Source organism: Phocoena phocoena, chromosome 21, assembly GCF_963924675.1.
Source record: "Phocoena phocoena chromosome 21, mPhoPho1.1, whole genome shotgun sequence".
In the NCBI taxonomy this organism is placed as follows: domain Eukaryota; kingdom Metazoa; phylum Chordata; class Mammalia; order Artiodactyla; family Phocoenidae; genus Phocoena; species Phocoena phocoena.
This window is the reverse complement of record NC_089239.1, coordinates 22,180,530-22,202,684: the sequence shown is the minus strand read 5'-3', so window position 1 is coordinate 22,202,684 and position 22,155 is coordinate 22,180,530. Positions and strand designations below refer to the sequence as shown.

Sequence of the window (22,155 nt, the reverse complement as noted above, 5' to 3'; positions counted from 1 at the left end):
TTGGTTTTCTCAAGCCCAGGGGTGCAGAGAGTGGAAGATGGCTGAAGTAAGAATAAGAGAGGGAGGGGGGAAAGCACAGCTAGAGAATGTGGGTACGTGTAAAACAAGTGCAAGCAGATCTTGAGAAACAGGAGTCTAATTTGAAGACCACCACACTCATTTACGAAGAAAAGTCCTCATTCACAGTTTATATTTTTTGGAAGAAAACCCATGTATTTTACCTTTGACCTGATTCTGTCCTTGGCCTTTGTTAAAACGAAAAATAGTGAAATTAATTTGAGTGGGGACATATGCAAACTTTCAATTCGGAGCCTTTTCATTTTTCACTAAGGTGCTATGTAATAGCATGAGTTTTGATCTCTGATTCATGGATTAAATAAATGACTGGCCCACAGAAGAGGGGTTCGCCCTTTTCAGTCCACAAGACATACTGGTGGCCACACTTGAACCAGAGGCCGAGATACTGAGTGGCCTTATTTACCTCTCTCCTGCACCCCCAGATGTGCGATTCAGCACTTTCATCCTCACCTTCACCTCCCTGTGTCTTTCACATATAAGTTGTCCCTCATTCACACTGGTTTCTGGTCTCCCCAGCCCTCTTTCCTACCTCCTTTTGCATTTCCGGCTTGAACTACACAGTTATCACCTTGTAAAAGGACTTTTCGTTTGTTCTGTAAATAGAAGAATTTCTAACAGTAGATGAGGCAGATAGATGGAGAATTGCTGTGTATGAAGGTTGGTAGAGTTAAACTTCACATGGTCAGGAAGTATTTCTATCTTTTTAAAATTATCGCTGATAACAGAGAGTCATTGCTCTTTTGAGTGATTGAGTTTTCTTTTTAAAGTCACGTAAGTGTGGAAATATCATAGTTGGTGCCTGCAGGACTTGTTAACTTGACGGCCAATAAAATGAATGCAGGGACTTCTCTGAGGCAGCCCAGAGTTGGAGTGATACTTAAGGACCCAGGCAGGAATCCAATGAGTTGGATTCCAATCTCAAACCATTTGCTAGCTGTGTAATTCTGGGCAAGCTCTTCAGTTTTCCAAACTGTGGATTTTCCACCTGGACAAAATGGAGATAATAATACTTTCCTTATAGGGATGTTCCAAAAATTCATTGAAATAATATTTTAAGTGCCTAACACATGGAGAAGTGTTTAAAAAATAGTATCTGATGATTATCTGCTTCTTGGCACAGGAATGAAAATAGAAAACATGTTTCATTGAAGAATACATTGCAGGAGAAAAAGAGCGACAGAAAAAATTCATTGATATTTATTGTACAACTGTAATAAATGGCATCTTTTAGTGCAATTATTTGGGAGAACAAGTTGCAGTACACTCTAATCTTTCATTATTTTCCCTGTAAAATTTACAGAAGATAAAGTTTACTTTCATTAGTATTACTACTCATTGCTGTATAATACCTGGAAGTAAATGTATTTGCCACCCTGGGATCAAACTTTTTTACTTTGCGAGACACTGCAGAATAACCAGTGGCATCACAAATCAAACCGTACATAGCCAGTACTTTGTACAGCTCTTGCACATTCCTACCCAGTGATCGTATTATATATATGCACAGCATATCTTTTTTTAAATGATAAACTCTTTGTCCTGTGACACTTAACACACACCCACAAAAGGCATTTAATAAATACTTATTAAAAGAATAAATGAAAATATTTTCATCACAAAATCCACTTTCATGGGTTCCTAACCTTACAAAAATCAAGAGGAAATTTAAATGTCCTTCTTTAAGAAATTGCCTTGCGCCTTTCTGTTTCATTGTCTTGGAGTTTTCCCAGAGTTAGTAATGCTTCCTGCTGGGAGTTTGCATTTCCACAGGGATGAATGGTGAGCTCAGTAGACAATAGTCATATGACTGTTACTTTCTATTACAGGCATATGACCATCAGTTTCGTTAAAAATAGTAATGAACTTGACTTGGTCGTTCATGTCTAGCATTTGCTTAAACCCAAGAAAAGAATTTTGTTCTTAATGTCATACAGTAGAAGCTTTAAATTATCTTCTTTACTTTGTTATTATATTTGAAGTCTCAAAAATTGAATTTGAGCTATTATGTTCTGCTGTGTATTTAAAAAACACATTCTGAATTTTTTCTAATGTGATAGGTAACGTGTGTACTTGATATGTTAGCAGTTACCAGTTAGTTACCTGTTACCAATCCGTGATAAGTACAGAAAGTGAGGATAAGTCTTTAGAAAAGTTTATAGCAATTGACAGAGTAACTTTATGTCTGTTGACTGATAACAAACTTTTGGATTTGTATTTTGTGTATCTTTTTTTCCATTTTACTTCCTAGTAATTTATTTTCATTACACTTAAAAAATTATAACATCCACAATTTATAGGAAATTTTTTTTTTTTTTGAGGTATGCGGGCCTCTCACTGTTGTGGCCTCTCCCATTGCTCCGTACGCGCAGGCTCAGCGGCCATGGCTTACAGGCCCAGCCGCTCCGCGGCATGTGGAATCTTCCCGGACCGGGCACGATCCCGTGTCCCCTGAATCGGCAAGCGGACTCTCAACCACTGCGCCACCAGGGAAGCCCCATAATATTATTCTTTACTTTTTTTTTTCCTGTCATGTCTCCTTTCATATAAATAGTATTAGCAGGTATGTGTTTATTTTAGGTACCATCAGTTTTCCTGATTCACACAAACACACACACATACACACCCTACATATATATACATATGTATGTATCATTAATTTCAGAATTTATAACCACTTACCACTTTAAAGCTGATGATTTGTAAACATGGTGAGGACCCTAGTATCCGTAGTTCAAGAAATGGATCATTGTTTTGCTGTTGGTAGTTGGTTTCTTATCATCTTAGGGTTGTCCATTAAGAGTCAGATTCAAAATAAATAAACTGGATTTTTCACTATTAAATGTAATAGGCATGGTTTACCTCTGTAGATGCTGAGCTGGAGGAATAGGTGGGCTTCTTTTTACCTATTCAGATTTAGAAGGCCTCAGATCTCAAAGGAGAATGGATGGCCACAGTAGGCTGGACTGTGTTCCAGCGTCCCGTTTATTCATTGTAATTATTAAGAATCTCTTATTGGGAAAAGGCACGCGACAGGTGGTGTCTGCCCTTGGACATGTTACTTTGAAAATGTGTATTACTTCAGCCAACTCACCCGTATTTCTCTCAGTTTATGAAAATGGTGGTTTGGCCATTTTGCTATCTCACGGCATAGAATCTGGTGACTCTAGTCCTGGTATTATTGTATGACTTCAAGATTGAAACAAGCATATATTAATAAACCAAAACACAGGTGTACTCTCCGGTTTGTAGAAAAGTTATTGGACTGTTATGAGATAAAGCATCTGTTTGAAGATGGGAGAGACAGGACGGCATCGGAAGCAAATCTTCGGTGCCTAAGTAGACCTAGAGTTCCTGTTAATCAGATTAGCATCTTGCATTTAACAGGCTGAGACTTGAATTTTTTTTAAACCTCCCTCTACTTCCCTGCCCTCCCCCCCGCCACGCCCAACTAGGAATCCTTCGATGGGAGGCTGGGGGTAGGTGAAATTGTATTTCTCCGGTTCATTCAAATTCTATTTAAAAGGATTAAGGACAGCAAACACCTGTCTGGGTAGCCCCGGAGAAGGGGTGGGAAGGCCAGACCGGTGCGCACTGGAGGCCCAGAGAGGGCAGTGGGGCCGGCGAGTGCCCAGAGGCCTAGTGGCCCGCGGTCAAAGCTCAGGACACTGGGTTATAAAATGTGGCCCCTGGCAGCGGGAAGGGGGCACGGCGTGCTTTTCCGGAGGTCGGGATCCGGGGAGAGCGGGACGCGGACCGAGGGCAGAGGGCGGCGGGTGGGAGTGGGGGGCGCCGGCAGGCTCCGGAAGAGGGGACGCCACGGGGAACCGCCGACTGGCCCAGCCCGACCCCGGCGAGGGGCGCGGCGGCCAGTGGAGGAGGAGGAGGGAAGGGCGTGGGCCGGGAGGCGTGGCGTCGCCTCGCCTCGCCGCGCCGGGCCGCGCCGCGCAGGAATCTGGCGCTTTCGGGGCCGAGGGAGCCGGGGCGGAGGAAGCCGGGGCGGAGGAAGCCGGGGCGGAGGAAGCAGAGCCAGGCGGGCGGAGAACACCACGCCCCTGGACCGCGCAGCCCGGGCCGGGAGCGACCCCGGCCGCGCCGCTCGAGACTCGCGGTTCCCGGCGGTGCCGCGGCCGCACGTGCAGGGCTAGCGGGCGGGGGCGCAGGGCTGGGCGGCCGGGGAGCCCGGGCCCCGGGGGCGCGGGGGCGCCGCCTGCGGGGGGCCGGCTCGGGATGGCAGCGCCGGGCGGCGCCCAGGCCTAGGGGCTCTGGGCCTCGCCCGCGGGACGCGAGCCCAGACCTGGGGCTGATGGTGATTGGGTGAGTCCTGATCTGGGAAGGGCGGGGAGGCGGGGGGGGGGGGGGGGGGGGGGGGATGAGCTTGCCTTCGTGTCACCTTTTTGTGCCACAAGCGTGATTTTTATCTGCTTGGAAAGTCAGAGTCCATCTGGTCTGTTTCCCTGCATCCATTCCTGAAATCTCGTGCTGACGCCATCAGGCCCTCCGGAGCGTTCGTGGCGTCTGAGATGACTTCTCTTCAGTCCCAAGAGCCGGGAGCTTCGGTTGCTTCTAGAATGAGCTCGTATAAGTCAGGGCTTACCATCCTGCGTTCCAACCCATTCAGAATGCAGTACTCATTTCAGACAATCTTTTTAAGCAGAAATATAAAATTTGAAAGCTGCCATCACTTTAATTGAATTTCATTTTTAAACTAAAGTTATTTATCTACTTATTTTTGGATGCGTTGGGTTTTCATTGATGCGCAGGCTTTCTCTAGTTGCTTCGGGTCTGTGCAGTGTGCGAGCTTCTCATTGCGGTGGCTTCTCTTGTTATGGAGCGCAGGCTCTAGGCACGTGGGCTTCAGTAGTTGTGTCATGTGGGCTCAGTAGTTGTGGTGCACGGGCTTAGTTGCTCCGCGGCATGTGGGCTATTCACAGACCAGGGCTCGAACCCTTGTCCCCTGTACTGGCAGGTGGATTCTTAACCACTGCGCCACCAGGGACGCCCCTAATAATTGAATTTCTATAGGGCAAAGTGGCAGAGGTTTGTGGGCTATCAAGAGGCAACTTTTAAAAAGTAAAAGTAGATAATCTAGTAATTTCTTTGACAACTGGAATGGAGTGACTCGGGGAGATTGAGACTGAGCTTTAATTTGACTTTGATGCACCAACAAATTAGTGCAATATAGTTTGGTGGTTGCACTTCAGTCTACCCTAAAACCCAGATCCTGTTCTGAAATGAACAGCCTTTAACCTACCGACTAGCAGCATTTTATCATCTCTAAAACGTAAGCCGTATGGACAGGAACTAGTGTAAAACTGTTATGTCTACGTATTATGTAATAAAAGCTTATTAGACATCCCAGCCCTTTCAAGTTTTAAGATATTTAAATGACACATACTGTAAATTGTGTATACTTTCCTAGACTCTATAGATTACATGAGTTGACAGTTACAGGGAATTAAAGATGTTCAATATTATGCCTGAAACAACTGTACAATGCATGGTTAGAGGACAGAGAAACCACAAGATTCAAAACAAAACGTAAAAAGAAAAAAGGCAAGTTCTATACATTCTGTTCTTCATTCACAATGTCAGTAATGTGGTTTCTGGAGAGACATGGAGATCAGATGGCCTGGGAACCAGGAACCATCTGATAGGGCTGGAACCAGCCGCAGCCCTATCTGCTTTGTGACCTTGGAGAGTCATTGAGTTTACTGGGCTCAAATTCCTCTTCAGGATTCCTCTGAACTTTGTGGTCAAACGTATATGTTATTAAGCTGAACTCTGACGTCTAAGACATTCCACAGAAGTATAGGGACTTCGAAGGAGAGGAGGCAGGGAAAAGCCCAGGAGAAAAGAGCTGGAGAAACGGTGTGGAGGCAGCTGGTGTTTCCAGGCATCTGTTTTATGGTAATCCGTCCCCTACCCAGCATCTCTGAGTCTTGAAGACCTCCTGTCCTCAGCTACACCTTGAAGTGCGTAGGAATGCTGATCTGCGCAAGGGTATGCTACAATGTCAAGAGAGGAATTCCTTCTTCCATTTTGTAAACAGCTTTCTTCTTAGTTTGAAAAGTCACCCCTTTTCCCCCTTAGAAAATGGCGAATTTTCTGAAGGAAGAAATTATTGTTCATTGAAAACAAAACAAACTGGCCTGAGTCTGAGTAGTGAATTTAGCTTTCAAGTTGCACAAAAGGCAGAGGAGAAGCTCAAAGAAAGAAAGGTGGACGTGAGTGGATTAGACACTCCATAAAAAGTCATTTTGGGAGATACCTGCTACGCTAAGAGCTGTGGATCTTCTTTCTTCATAAAGGATGAAAAATTCTCTGGCAATATCTTGGATGTGGAGGATATTTTCATGTCCAGTCACAATGTCATCTTTTGTATTAAGCAGGAACATTCTGAGTAATTAGAGGGCCAAAGCACACTCTTTGTTTGAGGTACTAATTTAGTCTTTGCCTAGTGATTCTTCCAATAAACAGAGAGCATCTCTAGGTGTCAGGCAGTATTTTAAGTGCTACAGATAGAAGACATTAATAAAGTATCAGGAACATCCCAATAAAAAACTAAAGTCCCAAGAGAGATGTATATAATAGGAAATGCCGGGAGAGGTGAAAAAAACCCAAGAAAATGGTGTTTTCATCGTGTGGCATATGCCAGCAATAATAGCAGTGAAAGCAACCTGATTTACCCGGCTTATGTAGACACTTTACAGACTCCATCTAATTTAAGTCTCACAACAACTGGAGAAGTAACTTCTCAAGCACACAGCCTGTCAGTGGCAGAGCAAGATTCCAATCCATGTTATTATTCTATGGGTATTACAAAAGAACAGTATTTTATCTAATTCACCACCCTGAGGTTTAAAATTCTTTCTCAATAACAAGCAAATTAACTCATATACCAGTATATATTTTGTAACATTCAAAGCAGATCTATTTGATGTAATTTTTTGTTGATTGCCTCTTTTATGTCATAAGCATTTTTATGTTTATCTAGAGTTGTAGAGTCACGTGGAAATGACTGAATAGGGCTAGAGGTAAAGCAATTTATTGGCATAAAAGCTTGTCCTGTGTTCTTTTCTCTGCTACCCTTTCTTTAACGTTTATTCTCAGGATTGCCTGGTGTACTTAACGACTGTTGAGCAATAAAGAGAGGAAAAAAATCCTTTAATTCTGTTATTCTCTCTTGTAAAGACATCTATATGATCGCTCACCTCTGTTTATAGTAATCAATTTGTTTTAACAGTTCTCTTTTTTGTAGAGTACTGTAGGTATACAACTAAGGACAGAACTGATTCTCTGATTAATATTTTTTTAAAACTCTATTTACATACAGAAATATAAATGATGAAAATTAGGCACCATTTAATTGAAAACAAAAGCAAACTTTTTAAATGAGTGGTGTCCCTGTTAGAAATACTGAGAGTTGATATTTTTTCCCCAAATGACTATCATATCTTAAGTTAATATAAAATATAAGTTATTTGTATGGGAAAATATTATTTCTATAAAAGAACAGAAGTTGTTTATTGTTAAACGTTAGGAAGGTATTTAACTAGAGGGAAGTAAATGTTTTAAAAGGTTCAATGAAAGGACATTTTAATGATTAACACTAACTGGGCTATACAAGCCAGGTTTAATGCCTTATTTAAAATTGAGAGATTTCTTCTGTTTTAGTTTTCCATTACTCTTAATATTTTAAAACTCTCCACAAATCAGGCTACAAACCAAGCTAGAATGCCAAACTAAAGTGAGTTATTGTTTGTGTGTTTCAGTCATTTCTTTTATTTCTTTATGTGTTTAGTGATTCAAACGAAGTTGATATATTTCGGAATTAATAAGGAATTACCGAGTTTTTTTTCGTGCAAGGCTGGTTGGCTTTTGCAAGCTCCAGGGCACCTGGTCAAGGGATACGAGGGACCTGAAATCTAGCTCATGTTTCCATTGCCGAGTTTTGGAGTGAGGCTCCACCTAGGTTTGGAGCAACTTTTATCAGTCTGGCTGAGTCACAAGAAGTTGTTTTTTTCCCAGTTTACATAACAGTTCATGTAGGTTAATAACAACCTTGATTCTAAGAAAAATTAAAATGGTAGGGAACTAGGCTCAGTGTCTTGAGGCGTGTGGGGGTGTGTGTGTGTGCACACATGTGTGTTTAGGGGGACATGGTAGGAGGAGAGGAGCAACTTTCTACAAAAGGAAATTTTAAATGTCTTAATGAATACACTTACTACATTACAGATACTTTTCATATTTTATTTTTTCAGAAGAGGACTGCCAGAAGGATCTGGAAAGCAGAGTTTTGCTGTGAAAAGCAAAGATCCTTTACCTACACATTTCACAAGAAATGTACAGAAAGCCATTGATAAATATACCCGGTAAGAATTAGTCTGTTAAATGTGTCTGATTGCAGAACGAAGATGTGCCCATAGTGAATATGGGAAACAAAGTCACTGGTGGGCCATGAATTTCCACAAGTAAAATTAGCAGTTTCATTTTTAGCCAACTGAAATGTTGCACTGTATAAATCTTTTAAAGTCAGTGCTGTGAAAATTAACCAAAATATTTAAATAAAGAAAGAGGAAGTGGGCACAAGGTCAAGCCGCTTCCCAGTATGCCCTCTTCTCAGTAAATGTTATTTATGTTACATTTCTTCCTACAGTGAATCCGTGTCATCGTTTTCATCAAATGGAAGCCCCGTGCCCACAGAAGCGCCCAGCTCCTGGTCTGGGTCCGGGACACACCGTTCAACCACAGGCTTATCAACCGAGAGGAGCTCCATTTACTCTTGGAGAGATGATGTATGTCTCACAAAATTTTGGGTAATCCCATGGTTATAACTTATAACGATGACTTGCTTTCTTATTTAAAAAAAAATCTTTTTCCCAATTTTAAAAGCATTACCTAGTCCACACATGCATATACATAAATATAAAAGCACTTACATGTCACACATGAAAACTGAACTTACAGAAACTCTAAGTAAAAATTGCCCATAATCGCATAGTCCAGAGTCTTAGATGTTGTTAGTTTTGTTTTTTCCACCTCCCAACCCTCCCCCTCAGGTTGTTATATATGATTTCTTGTATAATACCTATGGCTGGAGGTTCAGGAGAGACTGACAATTAGGGGCTTGAGTAAGAGAAAAATTGGGGGAAAATAAAAGCTGTAAAGAAGAAGAATCACCATGATTAGGGAATTTCCCCTAAATATTCTAGAATGTTCTAAGAGATGTTTTACTTTGAACGCTAGCTGGAAGATGTTAACCGTAACCCTTTAGGGCGACTCCGCTGGGTGGGACTTGGAAGTCTGCAGCCCAGGCTCATGTTCAGATCTCTGTGATTGCACGGTGGCCGACCTCTTATACTCTCAAGAGTCGGTGAGAATTCGCAGACACAGGCTTTGGTGAGGCCCCTGTGGCTGTGGACGAGTCCCCAGGGGAGCTCCTTGGATGTTCTAAGTCCTGCCCCTTTCTTGTTTGTGTTCTGGTTTTCATTTACTTCTTTAAAGGCCGCTCTCGCCCGCATGGCGCGCGGGGGTCTGCTCCCAGGGATGGTTTTGTAGCAGCGATTGTGCAAGGGGCCAGAGGGAGAGGGCCGTGCTGCGGGGGGAGACTGAAGGGGAGCCAGCTGTGAGTCAGGCCCTTTCAGACAGGATGGGACTCTGTCACTTGGGATGAACAGCCCGCACCCTCACGCCCGCGCCCTGCCGCCCTGGCTCTTTGGTCAAAAGTGTGCCGACGGGAAGATGGCTGAGGACCACTGCTTTATGAAGCAATACGGTCCAAATTCTGGGATTCCTTTGGTACAAATTTTCAGGTAATTATCCATAGAGAGTCTTATGCCTTCCATGTGTAGAATTTATTCCAGCCCCTAGACAGTAAATTTTGCTTTGAATCTAAAAACATTCATTTACTTTTTGATAGGTGATATTTGCAAAAGCAACAAAATACAAAAGACCGAAAAATGAAATAAGCCCTCTTCCACACTCCAGCCACCCAGTCCCCTCGTAGGAGGCAAATATTCTTCTGAGTTTTCTCCTTATTTTCATTTTAAAAGGGGTAATTCAACCCTCCTGCAGTCTGGGAATCTAGTTTGTTATCAGTTGGGGGGAAGAAGTAACATGGAAAATATCGAATTTTTGCTGTGAAAATCTATGAAAAGTCTGTGAAAATCAACCTAAATTGACCATTTTGCATCAGGTATGTCAGGCTGAATACGCACTTGGTCGCTCTGAGTTGTGGGTTAGATTTCAGGTTCACCTGCCACCCCCCAACCCCCGGGGAGAAAACTGAACAGGGCTCTCGCCCTGCAGCCCCCGGTACAGTGTTGGCTCTTCCAATTGTAGTTATGTTCATTTTTTCCTCACTGGCTGTGGAGACGATAGGTCTGTTACTTCTCCATCATGGAGAATATATGGAAAGGCTGGAGGGTTTTCTCACTGACCGTTCACTGTGGCCATAGCCCAAGAACCTCTTAAAGCCACACAAGAAAAATGAATGCTCTGGCCCCGCCCTAATAGCCACATCTCTTAGGATACCTAAGGTGGGTTTCTTTTTCTGTTTCCTTGATTAAAAGAAAGTGAATGGCCCTTTCTATGAAATAATTTTCCTTTTCATTAGAAAAAAAAGTTTGTAATTTGCAGATGTACTTAGGTGTCTCATGCCCAGCTACATGAGGGACACATGTCTGTGTGCATATATGTGTGCACATGTAAGTGCTTAGATATATGGTGTGTGTGTCTGTCATTATCAATGTCTGTGTCAATATGTATGTTCATACCTGAAACTATGTCTATGTACAATCTTGAATAGGTCTCATAACTCTAGTTATGAGAATTTCTAGTACTAGAAATTATCTCTATTTAACAGTTAAGGAAACTGAGTCTCAAAGTGGGATGTAATTTTTCAGAAGAGTAAAAATTGGAGCCCTGGTATGTCTGGGAGGGCTCCCTCCTATATAAATTTGTAAGTATCATTGATTCTGAAGCCCGTATTTACAACTTCTGGTCTTGTAACTAAATGTGCATTTCTATTTTAGGAGTTTGACAGAGCCAATGCACAGAAAGTACAGCAGTTATTCTGGGAGGTCGAGGAAATGTTATTTGAAGGGAAAGTAAGCCCTCAGACCCAGAATCTACGGGCTGAATGCAGTGAGTGGGCAAGAAGGTCCCTCCATCTGAGGTAAGGGGATTGTTCATAGTAATTCTCCAGGATGTGTTTGGGAACCGCTCACTCTTGACCTGTTCAATAAGTTGGGTATATTTTGAGTAAAAGCACTTGTCAAAATATGTATCTGGAACACGTGTCCTTTACTGAGAGATCACATCCTTTGCAATGGTGTCTGAGGAAATCTGGAGACATTCCGATACTCAAGTGCATTTTAATTTGTGAGAAGCAAATGTAGCTCATCCCCAGAAAGGCATTGCATGCATCACAAATGCGAGAATGGAAGAAGGGCAGGAGTTATCCTTTACCTTCACACTCACTAGTCTGTGAGCAACATGTATCTGCCCTTGAGAGCAGTGCACAGGGCAGGGTTGGGCAGGGGAGGTGGACAGAGTGATTATTTGCTGAGTGATTGGATAGGTGAATCTGACCATCTCACCAAGATTCCTTATGTAGGAAGGATCATCTATTTTTTTTATATCAAAGATGGAAGATGTAGATGAGTAAAAAGGGAAGATGTTCTTCCTTCAGTTACTCAGCCAAACCTACTTAGAGGGAAAAAAAATAATCCATGTCAGTTATCTGAAGTTCCTCTATATTATATCTGGGGAGAATAAATTAGAACACTCGTACAAATGTTGATAGGTTTTCTGGTTACCCCAACTAAGTAACTTTTTAAAAATCTTGACGAAACAGGTTTTTATTTTTCCTCTCCAGTCCTTTGTAAGCCCCTGCCTTGTGTGCACTAGATATCAATGATGGATACGGACTTTTCTAGGCATCGTGGTGCACTTGCCTGAAGTCCAGGAGCTCAGATCTGTTTCTTTCAGTGTTGTCTTACATACTTAAGATAAAAATGAAGGAGGAGAGGGTAGAAAAAAGAAAAGATGACAAGGACTGTAAGCCTAGTGTATATATTTACATATTTTTCCGCATTATGTATATATCAGTTAACATTTATAGAGAGCTTCTGTGTGCCCAGCATTACCCCTAGTTGTCTGAATCTGGTTACATTATCTATCAGCTACTCGTTAGCCCTACAAGGGCACTATTATTCTACTTTGCATACAAAATCGAACTGATGAAATCAGTGGCTCAGGGAGCCTGAAAACTTTGCCTCAGGTCCCTTCATCAATGGCAAGAACTGTCTGTCCTCTTCCCTCAAAGCCTGTGGTTTTCCTGTGATCCCGTTACACTGCTCGTGTACTAATATCTACCTTATCACTTCATACACGCTCCTTCAAAATACTATAGGGAAGTCCATTACCCAACTTTTAAAATTGCAAAACATCTTTCCCTTTCCAATCAAAAATATTAGTTTCCTTTTTTTTCACTTGCAGAGTATTAGGAAGACAGCTTGTCCTGCCCACTGATGAAGGGGTCCAGCATTTCCAGGGCAGCAAACCTGCTTCTGCCGTCCACAGACCCTTCTCTGACAACTGTGAACCCAGCAGCAACATCAGAGAGTATGTTGCTAGAAGTTACTTTTGAAAAGTATTTTAAATTGCATTTTAGTTATACTTTTTCATGTCTATCTGAGCCATGAGCCTTGGCTCCAACAATTTGGAAGTTTAGATTTCAGTGAAGGGCAGGTAGAGCATTTTTTTTTTTTTACCCAAGATGCTTCTGATTTGCAATTGATGATGGTGATGGTATGTGTTTGTGTAATACAAGTATCAAGGGAGTTAACTTCTAAACTGTTTCAAAGACTCTGAAAGGCAGCCTAGATGCAAAATCAAAAACTGCTTTATTGTGATGGATCCTAAGCCACAGGGCAGTAACAGAATAAATAAAGCTCTATTCCGTTTTCTTTTGCTCACTAACAGATTTTGGTAAATCCCTCTATGCCATTCACACATATTCGGGACTGTGCCATGATATCCCTTCATTACAGCAAAGAGGATACAAGCCTGTAGAATAATTTAGACTTTTAAGAAGCCCTTAAAAATTTGAATGATGTCTGAGCCAAAATGTTGCTTTTAAGTGTATGACTTTTGTCAAATGTAATATTTAGTGATTTTTAAAATTTGGGACTCTGTGGCTTTATGGATAATTTAAAGACCCACCACGATCATGTAGACATTGTATTGTTGACGTTCCGCAAACCCTCACGGAGAATCTGATTTTCCCCATAGGCTGTGCATCTCTGGCTCTCAAATAGTCCCGGCGGCACTCTCAGCCCTCACCCTGCCAGGTCCTGTTGGCACAGGGATTGCGGACCTCACAGCATGTTCATCCTTGGAAGAAGAGGTTTATGATGTGGATGGAAAGATTGAAGAGTATTTCGCTTTTGACAGAAAAGAAGAGTAAATAGAATTTTATTTGATATTGACTTAGTACAATAATATTTATTGGGCATGTATTTTGATTATATGCTCATTTAGTGTTTTGTGCGTTTTTCACTTATCCAAAAGATTTTCCATCCTTTTGAGAGTAACGTGCTCCCGAAAGCTTTTAGATTCCTGGCAGGATGTAGTTATGCTAGAGCAGCGTTTCGCTTTCTTACTGACAATGTGGCTCAGACAGAAAACAAGAATCATGTTCAGCATGTTGTAGAAAGTGGAAAGGCAACTAGCGGCCTTTGTCCCCCGGGACTCCAGGTGCCCTATACCTGGCCACCCATGGGGGCAAAGGGGAAAGTCCAGTCTTTGCACTAAATGCCTATTTGGTTCTTAGACAAAAGCGATCAGTATTGCATAATAAACATTTGCCTCCTGATTGAAAGCTGATACTTTAAAAAATAGCAAAGTGCTGTTTAAAAAAGAATGTTGGGTTTATTTATATATGTACGATGTATATATATGCGTGCATGTTGGATAGATAAATAGGTGGCATTATTTGAACTTCAGCCTTTGATACTTTAGTGATGAGAATGGGTTTTGTCCTTAGTGACAAGGACTGTCTTGAACAAAACCCAGCTCATCACCACAGGACGTGGCATAAGCACGGACTTCCTCCTGTATCCCCGCATGACTGTGTCGGAGACGCGGTGGCTGCAGAAGTGTTTGACCACGTCTGGACAGCTGTGGTGGAAATACTGGAAAAGCTGATTAGAAAAAACTGGGAAGTTACACTCACAGGTACTTAATTTGTACTTAATAAGTTGACCTAATGAAAAGAAAAAATAATTCCTGTTCCTCAGCTTTCTGCCCCACGAGTTTGGCCAAATCTAGGACCTGACTGGGGTGAGAAGGGAAGTTGGGTTTTCTGCCTTTATTCACAAGTGAGCTTTAATCACTTCAAAAAGGACATTCTCGTTTTTTGAGCTATAAAAATAAGGTAGAGGCATTCCTGAAAAAAACACAGAAATACACAAGAAAGAAGCTACAAGTCACTTTTTAAATTCTGGCTTAAAAAATTACCTAACTGGGCTTCCCTGGTGGCGCAGTGGTTGGGAGTCCGCCTGCCCATGCAGGGGACACGGGTTTGTGCCCCGGTCCGGGAAGATCCCACATGCCGCGGAGCGGCTGGGCCCGTGAGCCATGGCCGCTGAGCCTGCGCGTCCAGAGCCTGTGTTCCGCAACGAGAGAGGCCACAACAGTAAGAGGCCCGAGTACCACAAAAAAAAAAAAAAAAAAATTTACCTAACTAATCTCTAATAATGGGATATTGTTTTTTAATTATAGATGACATTATTTATAAAATAAAATGTAAACAAAGCTAATTTATTAATTACTTCATTTACCTGTATAAAATGTTCTCTAAACTACTTGAAACTGAGCAGAAACAAATTATGGAAATGTCAGTGGTGGACAGTAGTGACTAGTATTAACCAATTTGTATAATGGGGAAATAATCATCAAATATTAATAATTAAATTTTACTTAATTAAATTTACTTAATTAGATGTTACTTTTTCCAATCAAAGGGATTAATTGGGATATTATAAAGTACCAAGAATCCTTCTTGCCCCAGTGTATAATCCCGATTTTTCTACGTACCATTGCAATGATAGTCATTTCATTAGATGCTCTTGGAAAAGTGTCAGCCCATTGCTCTGTGGGGTCTGTCCTCTCTATAGGAAGGTTCAGCAACCACAGCAGACTCATGGTATCGCAAGAACAAATATTCTCTTTGAACAGGGGATTTTTTTTTTTTTTTTTTTTTTTTGCTGTACGCAGGCCTCTCACTGTTGTGGTCTCTCCCGTTGTGGAGCACAGGCTCAGCGGCCATGGCTCACGGGCCCAGCCGCTCCGCAGCATGTGGGATCTTCCTGGAACGGGGCACGAACCCGTGTCGCCTGCATCGGCAGGCGGACTCTCAACCACTGCGCCACCAGGGAAGCCCAGAACAGGGGATTTTAAGTACATGTATTTGATAGTATTTTTCTTAATAATATTGATTTTTCTTTGGCACAGAAGGAAAAAAACAGAAAGAAAAATTGAAAGTAGCTGAGAATAAATCTCCACCTATGGTCATTTCCTGTATTAATGCTGATGTGTCCAGTGTTCCCCCGTCCAGAAGTTCTGAAACTCGAAGTGTATCCCTGGCTTCTCATCTTAACCCACCTCAGGTAGATGCTTTTCCACTCTCTCTTTCCTTCAATCTTTATATCTCTGGCCTCAGTTTGTCAAGAGTGCCATTCTATTAAATTCTGTTATCAAGATATTTGGGTCTGTTGGCCAATAAGACTAAAATTTAAAAATAATTATTTCATGAAGTTGAATAGAATCACCAGGTTCTTTGATAGAGTAGGGACACTCAGATTTGAGACTTTCCACCTGCTTTGAACTGTAGAGCTGTTTCCATATTTTTGAAGAAAAAAAATGCTTTCCCCCAATAGTTCTAGCCCAATTTGAAGGTTACAGATGTTCTCCTGTCCTCCCACCAAAGTGATAAAAGACTCAATCAATGAGTATACGTTGGGTTCATTCAACATTAATTGAGTTTGTATTAAGTGAACTGTACTAGGTGTTTTAAGGAGATGTAGAGATGAACACAGCATATTCCCTGGCCTAGTAAAGTGAAGAGTATGATACAGGTCAGATGCAAAGTTTTCTGTGAGCGTTGTGCAAAAGAGTTGTAGGAGAAGCAGGGAGAAAATGATTTATTCTGCCTGGAGTGAGGCTTTATCTTTTTTGGTTGGAGGTGAAATTTGAACAGAAACATGAAGAAATGGGTAGGCTTTCCTGGATAGGAATTCTGAGTGGGTCAATTCAGACCCACATGGAGGAGTGAGGGAGGGGAACAGTGATTGGACTGAGGCTTAGAAGATGAGATACTGGGACAAGCAGAGTCACTGTGGCAAGACCAGGGCATTTGGAATCAAGAGACCTATGAGGGGAATTATCTTGGACATGTTGTTTAATTTTTCTAAACTTCAGTTTCTTTATCTATAGAACGAGGGTAATAATATGTTGTGAAATGGATTGTTGTGAGGATAAAGCCATATAAATACGTGAGAGCTCCTAACACAGGTATATACTGGGAACTCAATAAATTTTTCTTGAATTGTGTCCCTATTCAAAGATCTAGTGGAGGGGCTTCCCTGGTGGCGCAGTGGTTAAGAATCCGCCTGCCAATGCAGGGGACACAGGTTCGAGCCCTGGTCCGGGAAGATCCCACACACCATGGAGCAACTAAGCCCATGCGCCACAACTACTGAGCCTGTGCTCTAGAGCTCGCGAGCTACAACTACTGAGCCTGCGAGCCACAACTACTGCAGCCCATGCTCCTAGAGCCTGTGCTCCCCAACAAGAGAAGCCACCACAATGGGAAGGCCATGCACCACAATGAAGAGTAGCCCCCCTCGCTGCAACTAGAGAAAGCCCATGCTCAGCAACGAATACCCAATGCAGGCAAACATAAAATAAATAAAATAATTAAAAAGAAAAAAAATGATCTAGTGGAAGGTGAGGCTGGAAAGGATGAGCTTGCTTATGGGAGACCTTCAGGAGTGCTAAGGAGTTTGGACTTTATGTTTGCGCAGCCCGTCTGCTGTGGGGAAGCAGAAAAAAGATAAGACAGGATTCCTGGTCCGTACAAGTTAGTTGGAGGGAGTCAAGCCATACCAAACAATACTACACACACACACACACACACACACACACACACACACACACACACACACACACACACACACACACACACACACACAAAGAGGCAACCTAGAAGATATGTTTAGAGTGGATGAGAGTTTGAGCTTTGGATATAGACTACAACTTCGGAGTCCAATGTCACAAGCTGTTGACTCTGTGATCTTGAATCTGTCCCTTTCTTTCAAAGCCTGTTCCATTATCTACGGGATCTATGAAATAGGAAGCCATGAGAATTAAAGGAGATAAGACATTTAGTACAGTGTGTGGCACAGAGCAGACTAAGTGTTAGCTCTGATTATTATAATCAGATGCTAACTATAGATCATATCATATTTTATTATATTATATATTATAATTAGATGTCTTTTAGCTCATTAATGCTGTGGGGCTCAGAGGGAAAACAGCATACCCTCACAAAGTAGAGTAATACATGAACTAAATCCTAAATGACAGGCAAGATTTATTAAGCTGAAAAAGAAAAGGGAGGATGACAAGGCAGAGACAAAAATATGCACCTAGCATAGGAGCAATAGGGCCCGAGGTTCACAGAGCAGTGGATTGAAACAGAAATATCTCATAGGATTGTTTTACCCTCTAGTTTAAGGGCTTACAATTAGTCTTTGTCCGTGCTGTTCAAAAGAAACTTTTGGAATTGCTACCAGTTTAATGAACTTTTTGGTCTCTTTAAACTGCTCTGCCAGGCTCTACAGTATTGCTCACTTTTCATGTTGAAGTATGAGTCACATAAAGGAACAGGTGATGACAACCTAGAAGAGAACATTTAACTATCAGGCAATATAAATACACTGGAAAAATATGGAGATTTTAAAACCTAAGGATTTATTTTAACAGATATTTTGTTGTGTTTACAGTTTTTTATGGTTTTTTAAAATGCTTTTTACGGCTATTTTGTTGTTTGCATTTGGATAAAAGTTAAAAAAGTGAATGGGCAACAAAGTTTAAAGTAAAAGTAAAGTACTAGTAGAGTTTATTTTGAAATAGTCAAAGCATTTTAGTGATAATCACAATAGGTCTTACTTTATTCCTCTAACATTTACTTCTATATATATTCAACATGAGGAAAATGTGATTAGGGGTACCACATTTTTCTCGAACTATAATTCTAGTTTCAGAAATCCTGTTTGCCTGAAGCTATATATTATTTTAAATCCTAGTTGGTCATATTACGGGATGGAATAGGAAATTAATAATTACTTAGCCCTGACTTCATGCTTTCACCAAGGTAATCGAATTGAATTCTCCTATAACTCTATGAAGTAGGAATCATTATCCCCAGAGTAAAGATTAGGAAGTTAAAAATCTTTCCAAGATGACCAAGCAGGGGGCATTAAGAACTGGGATTCAAATGCAAGCCTGTCATACTCTGGTCTCAGGTTTTCCCAGGCTCTGGAGCTGGTCCGGGAAGCTCACTGGGGTGAGCTGTGAAGGGTTGGGTCGGAGGAGAGGTGCCAGACAAGCTGACCAGTGGGAGCTGGGACACCTTTTCTTTGCTTCTCCAGACTCTCTGTCCACCCTCTTCACCCTGGTGAAGGTGCACACACAGTGAATGAACAGAGGGCTCCCTGCCCTGCAGCTTTTGGGAGCTCAGGGTACGGAGGAGAACGAGGCCTGGCATGTTTCCTCCTGGCCCTTCTATCAGGTCACAGTGGGTTGGTGGCATTTCTCCATCAGCTACCCGGTCCAGATTCCAGAAACCTCTCCCTCACTTCTTGCTGCTCCAAGCCTAGGTGTGGTAATGTGTCCCTGCTGTTAACAAGCCTTGGGGAATTCGTCATCCCTTATTCATTTCTCTTCACACGTCTTTAGAAAGTATGGTCCCTTTATTAAATGCACCTCAAGTTAGCCAGTTTGAGGCCTTTTGTTTCCTGTGGGCTTCTGACAGGCTCTGTAATTGCAACGGCTCTGGGTGCTGTTTAATTTTTATTCTTTTCACTTTCCTCAGATTCATCGCTTCTCCAATAATTTTTATAGTGACTTGAATGGTGTGATGACAATTAAAGCAAAACCACTTCAGCAGAGACCTACTTATTTTACAGATAGAACACAGTACGTATAAAAAATAATCACCCAGCCTCTTCCCTGTGCTGGACACACTCGACCACTAAAGACCACTGAGGACGAGATGATAAGAATTGCATTTAATCCCATGCTCCCAGGTGTGTCTGAGCACGTACAGCCAATGCGTAAGAGTGAAAACAGCCTGTTCTAATGACAACCACAAAACAATTCCTGTTAGGTTGGGGCCGATAAGAAAAGGGAACTGTAGCTGTGAATTCTTAATCTTGTGGACTATACGGTTTGATTACAAACAGTGAGAGACTTAAAACAATGAGATCTCTTCCCCCTGTCGATGATCCTTCACTGAAATTAAAATTGAACTGGAAATGCTGGTCTGTCCATTCATTCAACAAATAGGACTAAGTTCTACGTGCCAGGTTGTGTTCTAGACAAAGCCTAGTAATGAGCAAATGCATAGAGCTTACATGTGAGTAATGAACTTGACTTCCCTCCCCCAGGAGTGAGCAAGAGGACAGATCACTGGGTTTAGGGGCCGGTGGTCTTGCCTCGGCCCAGCACCGTCTGGCAAGGATCTTGGAGGCTCGCGGACTACAGACTTCTGCAAAGAAAACACCGGCATACAGGAGGCTGCCTTCTCTTACCTCAGAATCACAGAGAATAAAAATCCCCAGCGTGTACAGTGATGAAGTTCTTAGGGGAACGAAACTGTAAGTCTTGTTTCTCTGGTGGTAAAACAAAGGTCACGGAGGACAGAGATGCTTGTCAATTAGGGTTTATGGTTTATTCTGGACAAAGCATCCCCTGTCAAATCTTATGTGGACAGTTTTCTAAGTAGCTCATTATTTGGATATTTAACATGAATTTGTTCCAGTAGTATACTTACTACTAGATACTAGCTATTAGCTAGATACTAGAATATAAAGTCAGGCCATGTATCTACAGCACAGGCAGCTAAGCGCAATGAAACTCTTGATGGAGAGGGTCTTAGATGGGTTTCAGTGGCTGAGTCTGTAAAACTAATCATTAGCTAATGCTTTTATATATACACAATTAATACTTTCATTGTGAGGTGTAAAAACTGATGTACATAAGATGCTGTTAAAAGGGACATATACCCATTAGTTTTTATTTATCTTGAAGGGCGAGTTTCATCCTGTGTAGGGAATTTCAGAAAATCTTTTGACCTTAGGGATCAACATCAAATCATTGCCTTATTAGAAAGGAATTTGTCTCTTCCTTTATTGTAGAATTACGAAGGAGCTTTCCAGTTTTCTCACTCACTCAAGTGTGAGGCAATACTTGTGTTAACAACAGCCAGTGTTTGTTGACTGCTTTCATGTTCCCAGCACTAGCTAAATGAATCACATTTATTATCTTATTTGTGACCTACCACAAACCTTTGAGTTGGTACTCACATTATCCCAAATCTAAGGTGAGGAAACAGGGCTGAAAGGAGTCGAATAACTGGCCAAAGATCACTCCCCCACAGTGCTGCCTGGCTTTGGAGACCAGCCCCTGGACCACCAGGCCACCAGGCTTCCTGCAGCACGGGAGGGAGTTATTACAGGGACTGCATCTAGGTCCCCCTGCGGGGGGGGGATGTGTAAGCAGCTGCCAGTGCCTAACAAGTGACTGGACTCCTTCGAGATGCACTCCACAGCACCCTTTACAGCTTTATGATAAGTCAGCATTTCTTTCACTAGTCGGAAATGCTCTTTCCAGCTTTATTTGAGTCTGCTCTGTTAATTCTTTCAAGATCTCACTCCCTCCTCCATGTCACTTTGGCCACCTGGGACCCTCTTCGTCATCCTCTGCCGTGTCAATAGCACATTACTGGCTCTCTCCTCTTCCTCCCAGCCCACCCGGGCTCCACTGTCAGGCTTTCATCAAAAACCTTTTCTATTTTTTACTGAAATAAATTCAGACACCTCCAACTGTACATTCCCTTCCTGTCTTGTCCTGGCCTCTCCCTATTTGTAGATCCATGTCTTTCAACATTTTAAAAATTATTGCCATGCTAAAAAGCCCTTTTACTGTATCTTTTCTAATTGCTCCCCAACCTGTGAAAGTTTAATATAGTGTAGAGTTTTGTACTTTTTTTTTTTTTCCGGTACATGGACCTGTCACTGTTGTGGCCTCTCCCGTTGCAGAGCACACGCTCCAGATGCGCAGGCTCAATGGCCCTGGCTCACGGGCCTAGCCACTCCACGGCATGTGGGATCTTCCTGGACCGGGGCACGAACCCGTGTCCCCTGCATTGGCAGGCAGATTCTCAACCACTGCACCACCAGGGAAGCCCTATCAGACATTTTTGAAAGCATGATTTTAATGAGTAAAATATAATTATGTGGGTATATAATAATTTACTGTGTTGCCCTATTACTGAAAATTTTCATTTCTTCTATATTTTCACTATTATATTGTACAGTGAATGTTATCTTACATAAATTTTAGTAAGGATGTCTTTAAACTGTTTCTTGGTGGTAAGTCCTAGAAGTAAAGCTACCAGGTCAGAGGTTATGGATATTTTTAAGGCTCTTGAAATATTTTTCCAAAGTTCTTCTAAGAATGGTTCTACCAATTTATAGACCCACTAGCAATCCACAAGACTCTTTCCTTGCAGCCTGTAAACTTTAGTTAGTATGTATATTTTAAAACTTGATGAGTCAAAAATTGTCATCTTTTAATTTTCATGAATTTATTAATAAATGAATTAGAATCTTTTTCTAGAATATCCATCTCTATTCTTGTGCACAAATTAGACAATTTAATTTTTCAGTGTTAATATGTGGTAGGGAAGGTCTTTTATCATCATTACTCTTCCTTTGTTGAAATTAC

At 41.8% G+C, this 22,155-nt stretch overlaps 1 protein-coding gene across 1 annotated transcript in view; it reads left to right on the top strand.

Annotated features, from left to right (window-relative positions):
- FAM149A (family with sequence similarity 149 member A) overlaps nt 1-22,155 on the top strand; it is a 29,446-nt gene that overhangs the window by 2,668 nt on the left and 4,623 nt on the right. The window contains 9 exon segments of the mRNA XM_065899855.1: nt 8,340-8,450; nt 8,735-8,873; nt 11,112-11,254; nt 12,580-12,705; nt 13,375-13,545; nt 14,129-14,319; nt 15,598-15,752; nt 19,241-19,344; nt 19,815-20,024. Coding sequence (XP_065755927.1) covers nt 8,340-8,450; nt 8,735-8,873; nt 11,112-11,254; nt 12,580-12,705; nt 13,375-13,545; nt 14,129-14,319; nt 15,598-15,752; nt 19,241-19,344; nt 19,815-20,024 — 1,350 coding nt within the window.